At 50.3% G+C, this 16,734-nt stretch overlaps 1 protein-coding gene across 1 annotated transcript in view; it reads right to left on the reverse strand.

Moving 5' to 3' along the window:
- Dgat2 (diacylglycerol O-acyltransferase 2) overlaps nucleotides 1-14,667 on the reverse strand; it is a 28,516-nt gene extending 13,849 nt beyond the window's left edge. Inside the window, exons 1-2 of the mRNA XM_008844233.2 lie at nucleotides 14,336-14,667; nucleotides 131-259 (exon numbers count right to left, since the gene is read on the reverse strand). Coding sequence (XP_008842455.1) covers nucleotides 131-259; nucleotides 14,336-14,456 — 250 coding nt within the window. The 5' untranslated portion in view covers nucleotides 14,457-14,667. The remainder of the gene's footprint in view (nucleotides 1-130; nucleotides 260-14,335) is intronic.
- Nucleotides 14,668-16,734: the final 2,067 nt, after the last annotated feature.

Genomic DNA, 16,734 nt, shown 5'->3' on the forward strand with positions numbered 1-16,734 from the left:
GGGGTGGAGTATTGATCAGGGATCCAAAAGATGGTAGTAAGTGGAAAGGCAGTGGCAAAGACACTCCTGCTCTAACCTCTGCTGGGGGAGTAACCATGTCTTCCACCCACACCACCCTAGCTGTGCTTACCCAGCACGAGGAAGGACAGGACCCATTGTAGCACTGAGATGACCTGTAGCTGCTTTTCCACCTTGGATCTGTTGAGCCAGGTGACAGAGAAGATGTCCTGGAGGGCCGAGAGGATGCTGGAGCCAGTGCCTGCAGGAGAAGGAAATGTCAGCTTATGATCAGCCTGCCCTCCAGCCTCAGGGCCTCAACACAACCCACCTCCCAAAGGTGCCTTCTTAGTCATGTGGACATGGGCCACAGAATCACAAACACCCAAGTTCAGACCTCACTCTGCTTCCTAATGACTGCTTACAGACTTCCCTGTGTATAGAACATGGAAACATGGCAATGGTGTCCCTTTCACAGGGGATAACTTGGAGACCAAATACAGTATAGAAAAGAGCTGGCCCTGGAGCTGGGCCTTGGAGAGGCCAGCTCTCTTCTCTCCCCTCTGCTCTAAACATCTGCTATCCTTTATCTGGATCTAGCACAAATATTTAATCTTTGCTATCTGTGTCTGTGAGGTCAAGGACAGAAGTTCAACATGCAATTTACGTTTCACTTTGTTTTTTGTCCAAATGTACTTTGTGCATCCCCACTCCCTGCCCTTCTCCCTTTACTCTAGACACCCTTTTCCCCATTGAGTTGACTGTCTCACCTCAACACAAATCCTACATTAGCACCATCTTCAGAGATTTATATTCATCCTCTTTGCAGTGTCCAAACCTTGGAGCCCAGAGAGGATCCAGGTGGTGTCTTGCTTTCCCAAAGTAAGTCAGGGGGCTATGTGCCCCACCACTCCAGATAGGACTCCAGGCTAGTGGTTGGAACAGCATTTAAGAAAGGGTACATAGGGCACAGGGCGGCACCTTATCTAGGGCTGTTTGCTTCCAAGCAAGCGCCAAGTCTAGAAATGAGGATGAAATGTGCCCATTAATTGGCTCAGTGGTTGTGCCCCCAGGATGATTCCTGGGCTCCAGTAGCTGACAGGCAGTGTAGACAGTAAATCTGGTGACTGCAACAGAAGTGGCACTGGCAAAGAGCATGGGTAGACCCCTAATAGCACTCCTCTAACCCTAGACTAAAGTTGAAGCCACTTTGCACCCCAACTCTGCTGAGCCCAGCTGTGTCCCTTTGCACAGCACATCTTTACTGAGTGTCTATTGTCTGCTGCCGAAACATTCCTTCCTACCACCCACTCAGTGAGGTCCAGCATAAATGACTTGACCACAGTCGTGTCTTTGAGGGTCTCCTGATTGCTCACCCTGGCCTATAAGCTGGGAGCAGGGAAAGAGGCAGGCCCTGGGGGGGGCGGGGCAGGCTCACACTCAAGCCTTAGTTTTCTGTCAAAATTGGTAGCAGCAAGGTCACAGCAAAGTTCAGAAGGGAAAATACCTCTCCTCAGCTGAAAGTTCACAATCCCTTTGACCTTCAGGTCTCAGTAGAAAATGTCATACTTCAAGATGGATACACTAGTCTGGCCACCTTTATCTGGTGGTCTGATAGATCAGTGGGAGGCGGCCTGGTACTAGAGAGGCAAACCCTTGGTTCCTCACTATATGACCCCAGGCAATAGTACCAGGATCACTGCCAGTGCACAGCACATACTGGGTGCTCAGTAGCATCTAATGCTCCAGAGGCATGATGGGGTAAACTCAGAAAAGCAAGGGTCCCATAGCCATTCCAGAACATTAAGTCTTTTTCTACTTCATCCCTTCTGTAAGCGTGGTATCATTTTAGGTCCTTTCCCACCAAGAGACCTGCCCCTGAGCTTCCATCCACAGCCTGAGAACCCTCCAGGGTCATGCAGGGTCATGCCTTAAGGAGAAAGTAAGGAACCCGGGATTTCTGCCCCTGTGCTCTGTGTGCCTCTTTCCCCACAGCAGTTGCTGACTGCAAAGGACTCTGCCCATGGGACACAGCAAGTTCAAGAGTGAACCATGTTCAGGTCTTGGTGTATCTGTCCATCAATAGAGCCCAAACAAATGACTTAGTCACAATTATATCCTTAAGGGTCTCTTGACTTTTCACTCTGCTACATGTGGGGACATGTCTCAGTGAGTATATGCAGGAGGGTTGAATAAGCCTCCAAGAGTCAGCCTAAACTCCTGACCCAAGACTGGTTGGCATGTCACCTGCCAGCAACCAGGGCCTCAAGGGCTAAGTTAAGGGTAGGTGGGTCCTTACTCCATCAGGGCAAAGTAGGTGTGCTTCTGGAGAGAAGACAAAAGGTGTTGTAGCACTTTCCTATTCAAAGCATGATCTATGACATAGCATCATATCGCCTGTGAGCAGATTAGAAATGCAAGGATCCGCTGAGTCAGTTCTGTAGTTGACAAGACTCCCGCCTCCCCGCCCCCAGGTGACTAAATCCGAGAAACATAACTATAAGTGTTTCAGTCTCAGGTAAAAATTGTTCCTCTACTTAATCCTAATCCCCCTAATCTTATTAAACTGCTTATAAGTAGACAGAGAACAGCATCTTACCTTGTTCAATCCTTACTCCATCATACAGACAAAACCAAGGGTCTGGGGACTCCGTAAGCCCATATCCAGCCAGGTCAGGTCCTAGGAGCTTTTCCCACCAGCCCATTCTGTTCTCATCCAGCCTCACTGGGCCCCAACTATCACCTACTCCACTTGCCCTGCCAGGCAAGTGGGAATGCAGCATTTCTCTGGGAGGTACTGGCAGATTCCTGGAGAGGCTGGGGGAGGTCTGAAGCTCCACATTCCTCAGGCCTAGGCTTACTCCCACAATCACCACCTGGCTGGCCTGTCCCCCTGAGCTCAGGCCCCAGTGGAAGTCCCAAGGGGCCTAGGAGACAGTGAGTCACTGCTCCTCTGCTTAGAGGCCCCTCCCTGCTCTGACATCCAGTGATTTCCTGATGAGATAAAGCCTGTCTTCCCAAGCCTGGAGAGGGCAGCAGCCCTCCAGAAAACCTCTGCAGAGACACCGTCCTTCCTTCTCCGGGGTCTCTAAGGACCCCTTTAAGCCTGAACTGTCAGGGGCCCTCTTACTATACCAGGGAGCTTTTCTGTTTGACGTGAAGTTAGAAGAGGGCAGCACAGGACAGAGAAGACAGTTCATGTCAGTTCCCTAGCCCCTTCCCTGTGCAAACTACCCAGTTCAAGTTGATTGTCACATGGGACTAGAAGCTACCTGAAGCTAGGCCAGGTCTGATCCACATCTGGGTCCCCAGTACCGTGATAGGATGGGAATACAGAGAAGCACTCAGCAAGGTGTGCTGGGAGGAAGATGAAGTCTATGCTCTAGCCATTCCTCAGAAGCCCACTGGTAACATGTCTCACCCAAAACTGAGATAAAATGAAAGTAGTTCCTCTGCTTAATTGCTATTCCCCCAATCTTCCTTCCATGCAGGGCAGCGTGACAAGAATGATGCCTGCGACACCCTCAAAGTTCTGGCCTTTCGAAGTGTCTACATAGGCACTGACTCCTGGCAGTCTGCCATCACCATGCCCATTTTGATGGTAACACATGGCCAGGGCTGCTCAGCCACAGTGTGGAAGAACTGGACTCAATTCAGGACCAACTTCAGGCCTACGTCTGCTCCAAGTTGCTGGTCTCAAGTTCATTTTCTTTTCTTACCACAAGGATGCTGGGGGCGGGGGCATGGAGGGGTGCTGGGAGGAGATGTGAAATGAATCCTCTGCTTTTGTTCAGAGGGGAGGTCAGGAGCAGGTTTGTTTTTTCAACTGGTTATCCTTGGTTGAGTCTCATTATATAGCTCAGGATGGCCTGGAACCTACCATGTAGCTCAGGCTGGCTTCAAACTTGCAATCCTCCTGCCTCAGCCTCTGGTATGTTGGAATAACAGGTGTGCTCCACCATGCCCAAGACAGCAGGCTTCTTTTTTTTTTTAACTTATTTTTATGTGTATGAGTGTTATGCCTACATGTGTTAATACATCCATGTCATGCAGTGCCTGCAGAGAACAGAAGAGGGCATCAGGTCCCCTGGAACTGGAGTTATGGATGGTTGTTAGCCGCCATTTGGGTGCTGGGATTCGAACCTGGATTTTCTTAACTTGCTCTTAACTGCTGAGCCATCTCTCTAGCCCATGAGAGCAGGCTTCTTAAGCAACAGACCTCAGGGTTCCAGTCCCAGCTCTGCCACCAACACCAACTTGGGCCAAGTGGCTTTCTCTCTCTGGAGTTCAGTTTTCCCATCTCTAAAATGGAGCAGGGAAGATGAAGTCCATGGTCCACAGTGTCCACCTTTTGGCCAGAATTCAGGCCCTAAAGTTCACCAGCAGGCAGCAGCCCTCGGACAGTCACCTGGAGAACCCGGAAGTGAGGGTTCAGCTGGGTACCCCCAGCCCTTGCCATCCAGTTGTCAGCACTTGCTCTACTCCAGCTTAGCTGGCAGGAGTCCAGAAGAAGCTGCTGGGGATGCCAATGCTGCAATTGAATGCCACCATCTTCACAACCACCCTGACTGCTTCTGACTCCTGGGTGGGGCAGCAGGGAGTCTCAGCATCCTAAGCCTAGCAACTGTGGACTTCCTCGTCACTGGGCCTCCTTGGCCATACCTACTCTCTCTGCTGTTCCCCACACTAGTCCCACTACAGTCAATGTAGATTTACTTGGCCATTCCCCTCTCCAAATGGCTTGTGGGCACCAAGGCTGGACCTGATTCATTTGCACAGAACTTTGTATGGTGTCTGACAAGAAAAGGAGCCCACAGAGTTTTGCTGCATGGCTGAAGAAATCCACAAGTCCAGAGGCAGAAAAGGCTAAATGCCCAAGTTGGACTGGGCTGCCTTCAGGAAGAAAAGCCAGTCTAATCATCAAAAACATTGGAGCCCCTTTTGCCTTCCAGAAGCACAAGTTCCCCACGTATGACAGGAACAGAACCTCCTACCTGCAGACAGCCCCTTTCACAGGAAGACACAAGACCACTGTGGAGCAAAAAGACTAGTCTATGAAGGAAAGGCTCCACAGCCATTCAGGTAGCTGCTCCTGAGCACCAGTTCCTGCACACGGCTCACCTGCTCCCCCATATCTGGAGGACAGAGAGAAGAGGGATTCAGGAGAGGCCCAGAACAGCTTTCTTACCATCCAGAAAAATATCCCCTCTCCATAGTCTATGACATGTTACTATCCCACAGCATTCCCTAGGAGGGCAGACAAGGCACAGAGGAGGAAACTAAGGCACAATGAAACCAAAAGAGGTTAAACCTCATGGTCAGGGAATAGGGAGTCAGGACTTCAGGCAAGTAGGCTCCAAGTCTTTTGTCACCTGTGCAACGCCATGTTTCTGAGGGCTGGTCCCCACTAAACATGGCAGCCCACACCCAAACTTCAAATAACACCTGGCTGAGGAGGGCCACCTACTCTGCCCACAACATGCCCCACTGTCACATTCAGCTCTGTGCAGACTGGCTGTGCAGGGAGTATGAACCCCATGCAGGTGCTCCCACAGCTGGGCTTCAGCCATGAGGTTATACAAATGGACCCAACAGCTACAGTTTCAGGAACCAGAGCTGGGAGTGGTGACAAGTATATTGGGAACTTCACTGCACAACATCTAATATCAGAGAGACCACAGAGGCCACACCCCAGAGCTGGTGAAACCAGAGTTTCTTGGCTTCCTCTTACCATTGCCTGACAGTGGCAGAATCTGAACCCAAGCCCCTAGATCTGGGGAAAGGCCCTGGGCCAGATCTGCCCTCCCTTGTTTTGTGACCTAGGATGAGTCACCTAACTTCTCCGAGCTGGCTTTCATCACAGAATAACTTCACAGGGTTGTTGGAGGAGATTAACTGAGAAAATGTGTGAGAGATGGCAAGATGGCTCAGCAGGTAAAGGTGTTTGCCATCAAGACTGATGAACTGAGTTTGATCCCATGCACACATGGGTACACACACAAACACACAGAAGATAAAATAAATGCAATCATTTTTCCAAATATATGGAGATGCACATGACACTGGTTAGGTGAGGTCACTGTTGCTTCCACCTTCCCTCAAGTGGGAAGAGTTAAGTAGTGAGCAACAGCTTTCCACCAGGTACATGGTGAGAGGAGAGGTGCAGAGCTGGAGTGGCAAAGAGGCTTGAGGTGGCCACAAGGCCTTCAAGGGGCCGAAGGTGAGGAGGGGATGGTATTGTGGTTGGGGGAACTTCCAGAACAGAGGCAGTTCCAACAAGGCTGGCCCAAAGGCAGATGTTCAACAGCCCAGTAAAAGGATGGGGTCAGGTTTACCCTAAAGAGAAGCTGAGAAGAGCAAAGAGTGAACAGCCAAAGCTACTTTTGGAGGAGGGGCGGTGGGATAGATAAGAGTCAAAGCAGCACAAAGAAGTGCCAAGCATTAAAGCTCGCCACTGCGGAAGCAGCGGTGAGCACAGCAGATAAAGCCCTGTCTGTTTAGAAGCTCAGATTCTGTGAGAGAGAGAAAGCAGCTCCACACGTTTGTGAAGTAATATTACATGTGGACAAGAGCTATGAAAGAAGAGTACTGGGGAGCAGTGAGCCAGAGCCAGGGGCAGAGAGTCCTTGGCCTGTGGAGGGGAGGGACTGCACACACACATGGCGAAGCATGTGATACACACAGCAGGTGGACCCGTCATCATGACTCTGAAGAGCTCTCACGGCTTCCTCTCATCTCCACAAGCAGCATCTGTGGAGGGGGTACATCCAGAAGTCCAAAGAACAAAGAACAGGAGTCAAGAGAACTGGCTTCTAACGCACAGAAAGTGTGGCTTGGATGAGTCACTTCCTGTACAAGCCTCAGTTTCCTCATCCATACAGTGGAGCTAGTACTTACCTCGCCAGATTGTTGAGGGAATTAAGTGAGATAATGTATAGGTGAGCACTCCATAAAAGTAAAGATCGGTGTGAGTGGCAGTTAATTATCAAGAGAGCCTCCGTGTCCTTTCCTTGTCTTGTGCATGACAACACCGGCACGGCCTTGAAGCAAAGGTGTAGGTGACTGACAGAAGTCAAACCCTGCCTCTAATGCTTCCTGCAAACTGCCACCCCCTAGAGACTCAGTGTCCCCCTTAGTTATGACCCAGGATCTCTGTGAGGAACCTAAATAACTTTCTCATGAAAAATGGTCAAGCACAGTGACCAGCCCCACTGTTAGAGCCAGAAAGAGGCAGGGAGGTAGCAGAGGCATCAAGCGCTGCTGGGGCTTCCTGAGCAGGGTGGCAACCTGCCCACATTCCCAGGCCCCAGAAGGCCCCATCTAGGTCATCCGGACCCAAGCTTTGCCTGGGCTTAAGGAATAAGGAAGTTATCTCTAGCTACTCCAAAGGGTTGGAGACAAGGTACATGGAGATGAGGGGCTGACATACTGACCTTCAGCATATCCCAAGAAGGTCCAGGAAGCCCAGCCAAGTGACAAAGGAATGTAGCTTCTTAAGATGAGGTGACCTAGCCTGGGCTACTTCAGGCAGGCACTTTCAGACAGAGTCTCCACATGTGATGGTGACCAGCTCTGGACGGCCATGACTGTGTTTAATATTAGACTCCCACTCAGGGCTGGGCTCTGGCAATTCACAAACACAGAGCTGTTCCCAACTACTGCCTCACATACCAGGCCAGAGATTCCTTCCTGCAGGAAAACACCGACTCTCTTGGCCCAGTCTGCATTGCAGCCAGGTAGAGTTTTCTTACTTCTGAGTCTAGTTGGTCAGTCTTTTAGCACATTCTTTGAGGATCCTGGCAAGGCACTGAGCATTGACTACTTGCCAACCAGCCTATCCACCCCCTGGAAGTCTTCCTGTTCCTGACCCAGAGTAGACTGGCTATTCTCCCCTCCCACCCCTCCCACCCCTCCCAAAAGTTGCCGCTCATTCCTACACTAAGTCTTTTTCACTATGGGAAAGGGTGTGTTTGTTTGTATGAACTGTGTCTCACTATCTGAGAATTCTTATGCTCAAAACAGAGTCAAACAAAGAACAGGTGCCTGGTCAGTATTTGCCAAGTGCCTGAATGCCCAAAGGAACTGTGATGAAAAAGGGCCTAGACAAGAACAGAGATAAGTCCACTTCACAGCTGACTGGACCTGTGCCATGCTGAAAGGTCAAAGGGAGCATCCTGGGGAAATCTCCAAAAGAAAGGTCTCTTCTAGCTAGAGGGATGGGAGATGTTCCCACCCAGTCTGGGGAAGAGGCTCTCAAGGGGGTGGGGTCCTCCCCAAGGGAAGCAACAGTTCAGGTGAAATACCAGGCTGGCTCGTGGGATCCTGCAAATGGCATCTACAAAGGGAAGGGAGCACAGGTTTGAGGGCATAGGTGCTAAAGTTCAGTCAGGCTATATCACAGAGGTATGAGTCTGAGCAAGCAGAAAGGGAAGCAGGAAGGCCATGGAATGCTGGTCTCTACCCTGAAGGCCAACAAGAGAGCCAGCCAATGCTTCCATTCCCTTCAACAACTTCAGACAGGGCCACAAGCTAGCCACACCTGGTCCCAACACATTAATGAGTTCCTTCTTGGAAAGACTATCTCCCTCAAGGGCTGTTATAGAAATTGTGTCCTTAACCAGTGCCCATAAGGACATCTGGCTAATCAGTGGAGATCCAAACCCCAGCCATGGCCCATGTGCTGGGGGAAGTACCTGGCCTGGCCATCAGGACCTCCTTGTCAGTGTTCAGGGCCTGCTGCAGGGAGCCTGGCATCCTGAGTCCTCACAGGTTTGCTGGGACCCTTCCTCCTCTCCAGGTCTTTGTTTCTCCAGCTAAATTAAGAGGTTAGGGTGAACAAGTGAGGTCTGAAGTCTTGCCAACTTGGGCTTTCTGTTCTTCACTGGAATCCGCTAGTGATTTTTTAATTTATCTATAAACAATCCCTCTAATGAGTACATTGGTCTCTTCTGGGGCTACTCCAAGGGTGCAGGACTTCACATGCTCAGTTTTCATGAAGTAAGGCAGAGTCCTGGGCAGTGAGGCCAAAGTGGGCCTTTCAGGATGCCAAGTTCCCAACACCTTACAGCCACAACCAGGACTGTGGCATGACTACTTGAAGACCCCAAGGGCCCACTTCTCCATCCCCACTTTCTGACTTAGTATATTCAAGAATATTGGAGTAGGAGGGGCTGCCATGGCAACACCATCAGTTTGCATGTGCGTCATCAAAGAGCCCCCAAAATAGGCCCTTGTGATAATCTATGGTGAGCATGTGGAGCCAGATTCCTCTGGAGCACTTACCTGGGCCCCAGGTAGGACAGAGACCTACATTCACAGAAGATACTGAGGATAAGAACGAGGAAGAGGCTGACCCAGAGCAGTGGGACAGGACTGGCATCACACTCCTCCAACTGAGCTGGAAGGGACTAACCTGGTCAGCCTTCCTCACTCCTCTAATGAGCAGCTGAGGGTCTTGCCCAAGCCTTTGGGGAAACTAGATGCAGAGCAAGGCTCCAGGGACTCCGAGACGCTCTAACAAGAGAAGACCTGCTTCCTGTTCCTGGGGACTGGCCTAAGGGATTCACAGGCTCAGCACCTTAGCACAGTATAAAGCACTCTCACTACAACACTGTCCATTTTACACAGGAGGGGACTAAGAATGAGCAAGAGGCAGGGGCTTGCTGAGGCTGCACAGAACTTCACACTCCTAGGCCTACCTCCAAAGTGGCCAAGAGTAGCTCCACAATTCCAGGTTCCTCTCAGGACTCTCAAACTTCCAAGTCAGATGCAGATGTGTCCTCACATGTTTGGAGGTCAGAGGACAACATCTGGGAGTCCTCTCCTTCTACCATGGGTTGTGGGCATCAAACTCAGGTGAATTTGGCTTTTACTCACTGCACCACCTCACTGGCGCCACCTGAATGTTCTTATCTGCCTTGCTAATATCATGGCATGGTTCAAAATTCAGACTGAGTATCACCTCTTCCAGGAAGCTTTCCCTCACTCCAGGGTGACTTAGTTCCTGATCCTCCAGACCCATGGTTGCCCTTCTTCCTTCCTGCTCACAGTGCAGCTCACTGCATGTCATCTCCCTGTGTATACATTCCCCAGGTCTTGCTTCCTCAAAGGCAGCTTGCTGACTGACAATGGGAGGTGCTCAGTCACTGTAGTGAGAACCCATACCCTAAGAGAATCTGCTCCAGAGACAAGAGTTCACATACTCAATTTTCACTGAAGGCAGAATCCTCAGTGATAAGGCAAGGAAGTATGCCTCTTAGGGTACCAGGTTCTAAACACCCTGGAGTTAGAACCAGGACCATGACATGACTTCTGAGGACCCCAATGGCCCTCTCTCCACAGTGTTAGGGCCTGTTGTATGTCTCACAAGACAAAGTACAAGGATTCACTCACCAATTAGTCTACAAAACACTTTCCACTTACCTTAACTCAAACCCTCACATGCCAAGTATCTGAGATTTCTGAAACTATTTTCAAAACAGGAGAGTGAAATCTCCAGAGAGGCAGTGAGCCACCACCATGTCCCAGAGAAAGTGCAGGGCTAGAATCCTGGCTCTGGCTTTCTAATATTCTGGGGCCTCGTGGGACTATAGCAAGCTGGGCTCTACCCACTTGGAACTCTGCTCCCAGGGCCAGGTCCTACCTGGACTGTGTGCATCTCTAAGGACAGAGACAGCTGCATCCCCAACACACAGCAAAAGCAGACAGAGAGGACAGGGAAGGCTAAGGAAGTACACTGAAGCTACAGACACGGCTTCCTGCCAAGAGGACCTGGAAGTCCCACATGGTTCATTCATTCAACAAATATCCACTGAGTTCCTACTACCTGCCGGCACAGTGCTCAACACTAGGACTGAGGACAGATGAGGTCCCTGTTCCCAAGGGCTGAAAATCACCTAAACAGTTAAGCACAAATGAAACTAGGTAATGAATGATAAAGACTACAGAAGTACAATATGGGGAGACCAAAGGAAGGGGTGGTGGTGGGCAGAGAAAGGCTCAGAGAGGCATGTAAAGATCTGGGGAGAAGGGAAGCAAATGCAAAGACCCTGGGAAATGAACTGAGGGCAATGCTGGAAGGTCAGGAAGACCACCAGTGGCCTGATGGCCAGAGGGTATGAGGTGGTGGGAGACACTTATGTGACTTCATAGGACCCAAAGCATTTGTAAGGGCTGAAGTATTTGGGACAGGTAGCAGGTCCCCTATCAGCCCAAGCTCTGTGGGCTGCTGGCATCTGTCTACCAGGGCAAGCTAGGGGCCTTCCTCAGAAAGCTTGGGAAGGAGGTGCTGACAGCCACATCATGAAGATAGGAAGCAATGGACACTCATTTGGCAACTGCAGAGCACATGGGCTGGTCAGCACTCAGCCTTCCTGACCCCCCCAATTCTCTGGCTTGAGGCAGCTAGCTAGCTAGCCACAGACAGGGGTTCTAGCTTGCCTTTCACAGCTCTGGACTAGTCCTTTTTTCTAGGGACCTGTTTCCTATCTATACTATGAAGGTTGGGCCAGATCCAGTGCCAAAAGGTAACTATGTTTTTATTACTCAAGTACTTGTTGCTGAATTTAGGAGTGGGAGGATGGAGGTGGGGCAGAATTTCCACACTGACCATTGAGTCACTTACTTGCTAATAACACTTTGGGCCCTCCTTTTCTACCTTGGGTGAGCCCTTGGTAGCCAAGTTAATGCAAAAGTAGTTTCTAGTATAGTCGGTGAAGTGATGCTGGGGAGGGCCAAGCCACACAGAATTAAGAGAGGAGGAGAAAGAGTGTTATCTTCATTCTGTGATTCAAGACTACATAAGGTAACTGCCAACTCTCAGATCCGGAGTTACCCCCAACAATCTGGCAGCTTAGCTTCATCTTCTAGCTGGCCTTGTTTGCATCCCCCAGGGACAGGGAACTCCATCCCTACCACCCAGGCTGTGCAATCATCAACAGTTGTTAGGATTCCTCTATTCTATCAAAACCTGCCCCCCACTATAATCCCATCTGTAGCTAGGACTTTGGAGCCACAAAGAATATATCAGCTGAGAATTATATTGCCACCACCTCATGGTGGGTCCTGGCCTAACCCTTGAGAATATTCACATGCATTCAGGGCTCTACCCTGAAAAGCCCCCTATCCAGGGACAAAAGCAGGAATGCATATGCAGCTAGCTAAAGCCTCCACTCCCAGGCCAGGACAGTCTTTCAGAAATTAGAAAATACCAACACAGACTACCAGTCTTCTAACAAACACCCATCACCCAGGCTCCACGAAAGACACCAGTCACCAAGGGTCTATTGCAGTCTCTCACCCATCACAGAACTTCCCTTCACAGAATCCATGCTCTCTCCTTGAACACCGCCACTGACAGGGTGCTCACTTCACAACAGTGGGAACTGATCTGCACAGGCAAACTAGGCCACTGGGGAGTGTCTTCAAGGACCAAGGAGGTGGAAGCCTCATGCAGATGGCAAGATAACAAAATTCACTTCAGTACCCTCCCTGCTCCACCTAGTCTTTCACTAAAGTAGATTCCAGAGACCTAAACTGACAAGTTTGTGTTTCACAATAGTCCCTGTTGCATTCTGTGATGTAACTGCTTGCACCTAGCTTTGTTTTGTTTTTAACCATATTTTCAAGATCTAACAACATGGAGAGATTCTTCTGATATGATAGTAAAGGACACGATCAAAATCATCTGCAGTACAAATCCCCCCTGAATTAAAATCTTAGTCAAAACCATGTCTTTAACATGTTTCCTGATCCTGGCAGACATAGGAGACACAGATCCCAGGAAGGCGATCTCCAGGAGAGACCACAACAGACAGTATTCATATGCAATTACCCAGAAATGAAAACATTTTAAAAGCATGAACATGGGCAAGTCCCTTCCTTACCCAGTTAAAGAGCATCAAAAGAGTGAAGAGAAAACACTGCAGAGTGAAGAGGGGAGTGTTACAGGATGTTGGCTGGTGTGGGGACAGTGCAAGCTCACCCCTGGAATGGAAACAGCAGCTCCAGTACCTCTCCAAGGGCAATGGGCAGACAGGGGTGGATCAACCTCGGAAAGCACCAACGAGGTATGGTGCCAATATCAGGTGGTGACACTGTGATACAGTTGCTGTATGGGTTGCCTTGTGGCTACTGGCATATTAAGAAATGATTTTGATAAATGGCAGGAAATACTCATGATGTCACATTAAGAGAAGGAAAACAGAATTCAAAACTGTATCTACAGTATGTTCTTGACTTTATATAAGGAAAATAATAAACATACTAAAATGCCAATAGGAAGTGATCACAAATAAAATTTGCAATTTTATTTTCTGTCTATATGTTTCAAGACTCTCATAATTAGCATGTCTTGTTTTTATAATGAAGGTGAGCAGAGTAGGCAGTACTAAGAGTTCCACTTTGGAGAAGTTCAACAGGTAGTATAAAGACTTAGAGAAGGGAGAGAGCCTTGGTGCAAGGCAGACTCATAGACCAGAGCAGCTATGAAGACGTCCCAGGGTCTCCTGGATTTGTATTGCATCCCCCAGCTAACTCATCTGCTAAGGAAACCTTGGGTAGCATGCTTCCTCCTCCCCGCAGTCTCTCCAACTACAGGTAAGGAGTGTGGGATGCTTTTCCTTGCATGGAAAAGCTGTGGTGTTTGATCTGAACTCTGCCCCTGGCTCAGTTTCATCCTGAAGGACACCCAGGGTCTCCCATCCCCCTTTAAAGCATGCCAGACAAAGATTGCTGCTGGGTGGGTTCCACGGCCTGGGTTGGTAGATGGGAGTGGGGCAGAGGACAGTTGGGACACACCTGTCCCAGGCAGGCATGTTCCCCCGCCAGTCAGTGGCTGTTTCACGGGATTTCGAAACCTTTGCCACTCTGCTCCATCAGTCTCTCTCTCAGTCAAAGCCTGCTCCACCTGGTGAGGAAAAGGAACAGTACTGGGGGCTGGAGAGCGCAATATCACTAATAACTAAGAGTGGGTGGTGTCAATGCCATCAGCTGGGGGATGGGAAGTGATGTAACACATGTTGCAAAACTGGCGAGTGCCAGGACGGAGGCTTGACTAGGATCTGGGCTGCCTGGATTAGACAGGGTAACCAGACCCAGGTTTCCCTCAAAGAAAAGGAGCCAGTCATGGTGGCACACACTTGCAATCCCAACACTTGGGATGCTGAGGAAGGCGGCCAGCCTCAGCTACATACTGAGACCTTAAAAAAAAAAAGAAGAATGGAAGGGGTTGTCTAGGTCGCCAACCTGCGTTGTCCAACATCAGACCCGGTCAGAGTCCTTTCCTGCAAGTCTTGCCGCGACGTACCCCCAAGATAAAAGCCCCAGGAGTGACACTCACCCCATCGCCCAGATCCCTCGCGTGACAGGGAAGATCCTCCCTTCTTGTTCTCGCTGTGGGCAGCCTCGGCCCGACGCTCACCCCTCAGAACCCCGGAGTAGGCAGCGATGAGGGTCTTCATGCTGAAGCAGATGCAAGTCACCGTCGAGCGGAAAGCCGCCTCACGTCGCGCCCCTGGCCCATGCCCCGGATGCCGGGACTAGGGCTTCGCGCTGAGCTCCGGAGCCCGGGGACAGAGCCCAAACGGGGTTGGCAGCGGCACCGGAGCCAAGGCAGGTAGTCGCTGCTGCTCCGCGACGGTAGCCGAGAAGCCAGCCAGGCTCGGCCACAGCGGCCGGCGCGCAGAGCGCGGACTTTATAACCTCACAACGGGGCGGGCCGTGACGCGAGGGGCGGGACTAGAGGCTCCGCCCCCCCCTGGGGCCGTACCATGTCCTCGAGGGGAGTGCAGCGCCGGAGCTCGGCTCTGTGCAGGACCCAGGGCAGCACCACGGCCTAACCTGCATGGAACAGGTACAGTGAGGAATGAAAGAGGAGCCTGAGTCCGTCTCCGGCGCACGACCGGTTATTCTGTCTGTCCCCACAGCCTGTCCCCTCGGGATCCCCCCGCAGACATTGGTACAGCCTGGCAGCTGGAACGTGGGCCGGGACACTGAGCACGTGCTGGACGGCTGGGAGGTTGCAGAGGCCTGTGTTCTTCCTTGGCAGCTCTTTCCTTAAGCTAGATACCAAGACCTCGCCTGTGGTCAGTGGTGTTGGGATTAGGTTAGGACTGGTCTTCTAAATCACCCCGGATGCTCCTGCCTCACTCTTTATCAAGAAGAACCCGCAGTGTTGCTGCCCACCGCCTATAATCTCAGCCGTTAGGGGTGCTGAGGCAGTCTCAGGTTAACCTGAGCTACATAGTTGAGATCCTGTCTCAAAAAAAAAAAAAAAAAAAAACAGGGAAAAAAGTACCACAGTGTATCAGAACACTGCCAGGTGCTGGAGACCCAAACCCATTTAGTTCGTTAGCTTTAGGACTTGCCCCTGACACACTGATGTTGGTGAAGTTGGGGTCCAGGAGAGAGAGAGAGTCACACATGAGGCAGAGAACCTTAGTTGGAAACCAGCCTGGGCTAGATTGTGAGAACCTAGGACCTTAGAGAAACCAGGGTACCTTTGGACTCAAATCTTAAGTTCAGTTCTAACCCTACCTTTCTTCAACTTCGACTTTCATGTCTGCACAATAGAAATAAGACTACTTTTGTGTGTGTTTGTGTGTGTGTGAGAGAGAGTGAGGGGGAAGAGCAAGAGAGAGAGAGAGAAAGAGAGAGAGAGATGCTTTGATAATTAAGGAGGTGAGGTATGAAAGGCACCTGATGCTTAGAAAGATTTGATTGGAAATTATTTCCATTGGCCACAGATGAGTAGAATTTTTGCAGAATGAGGTTGTTCAGGAAGGTAGGATGGGCATAAAATCAGAACAGTCAGCATGCTCAGGGTTGGGCCAGGACCCTCAGTGACTGGAATCTAGGCCACTGTGGGAGATGAATGAGGCTGCAGTAAGAGAGGCTGGAACTTGGTCTCAAGAAGGCCCTTGAGTGTCACTCTCTAGATGTTGGAGTGGGAATGGGTTCTTGAGAGAGCCTTAAGTAGGGAAATGACAGTGGTCAGATGAATTTATGGTGTCCTTAAGCCATATCATCATGGGAAATGGACAAAAGGGCCATTAGGCTAGGAGGGCAGTCTATGAAGAGAATTGGGTGAGAGAGGATGAGCCTCAAGCTAGAACAGTGGTAAAAGGAATGCCCCAGAGAGAAAAGCATAGAAGACTGGAGTAGGGCTCCATGACCCAGGGCTTAAGTGTGCCTAGAGCCTGGGAGCAGGGAAGAGAAGGAGGGAAGGAGGGAAGGAGGAAGGCAGGCAGAGACCATAGAACATACAAGGAGAGGTGATCTGACAGAAGAGGAGAGAATGACAGGAATCACAATCACAGGGCATATGACTCATGCCACACTGGTGAGACCTGGAAACACTTCTATTTCTTCTGCTCCTTCAAGGCCACAGGAGCAAATCTCATTGAGAAAATGCCACGGTACCACAAGGACTGAATCAGCCAGAAGTAGAAGGAAAAACATCCCAGGCAGAGGGATCAGTTTGTGATGTGGATGGAATGTGATGGGGGCCTTTTAGCAAACTGAGGGAAGGCTACCACATCAGTGGAAGACATGGGAGACTGGTGTGTGGTATGCAAACGCTGTGAGGAGGAAACAGATGTGATGTATAGGGGCAAAGAAGAGTTCAGCTGTGTGGATGCGGAACCAGTGAATTCTCAAAGACAAGCCTCCTGCGGGTGGTCTAACATACACAAAGCTCTGGGTTTAGAACCCAGCATGACACATGTGTGTGCATGTGCC

The sequence above is a fragment of the Nannospalax galili genome, unplaced genomic scaffold (assembly GCF_000622305.1).
Source record: "Nannospalax galili isolate Female #2095 unplaced genomic scaffold, S.galili_v1.0 scaffold278, whole genome shotgun sequence".
NCBI lineage: Eukaryota > Metazoa > Chordata > Mammalia > Rodentia > Spalacidae > Nannospalax > Nannospalax galili.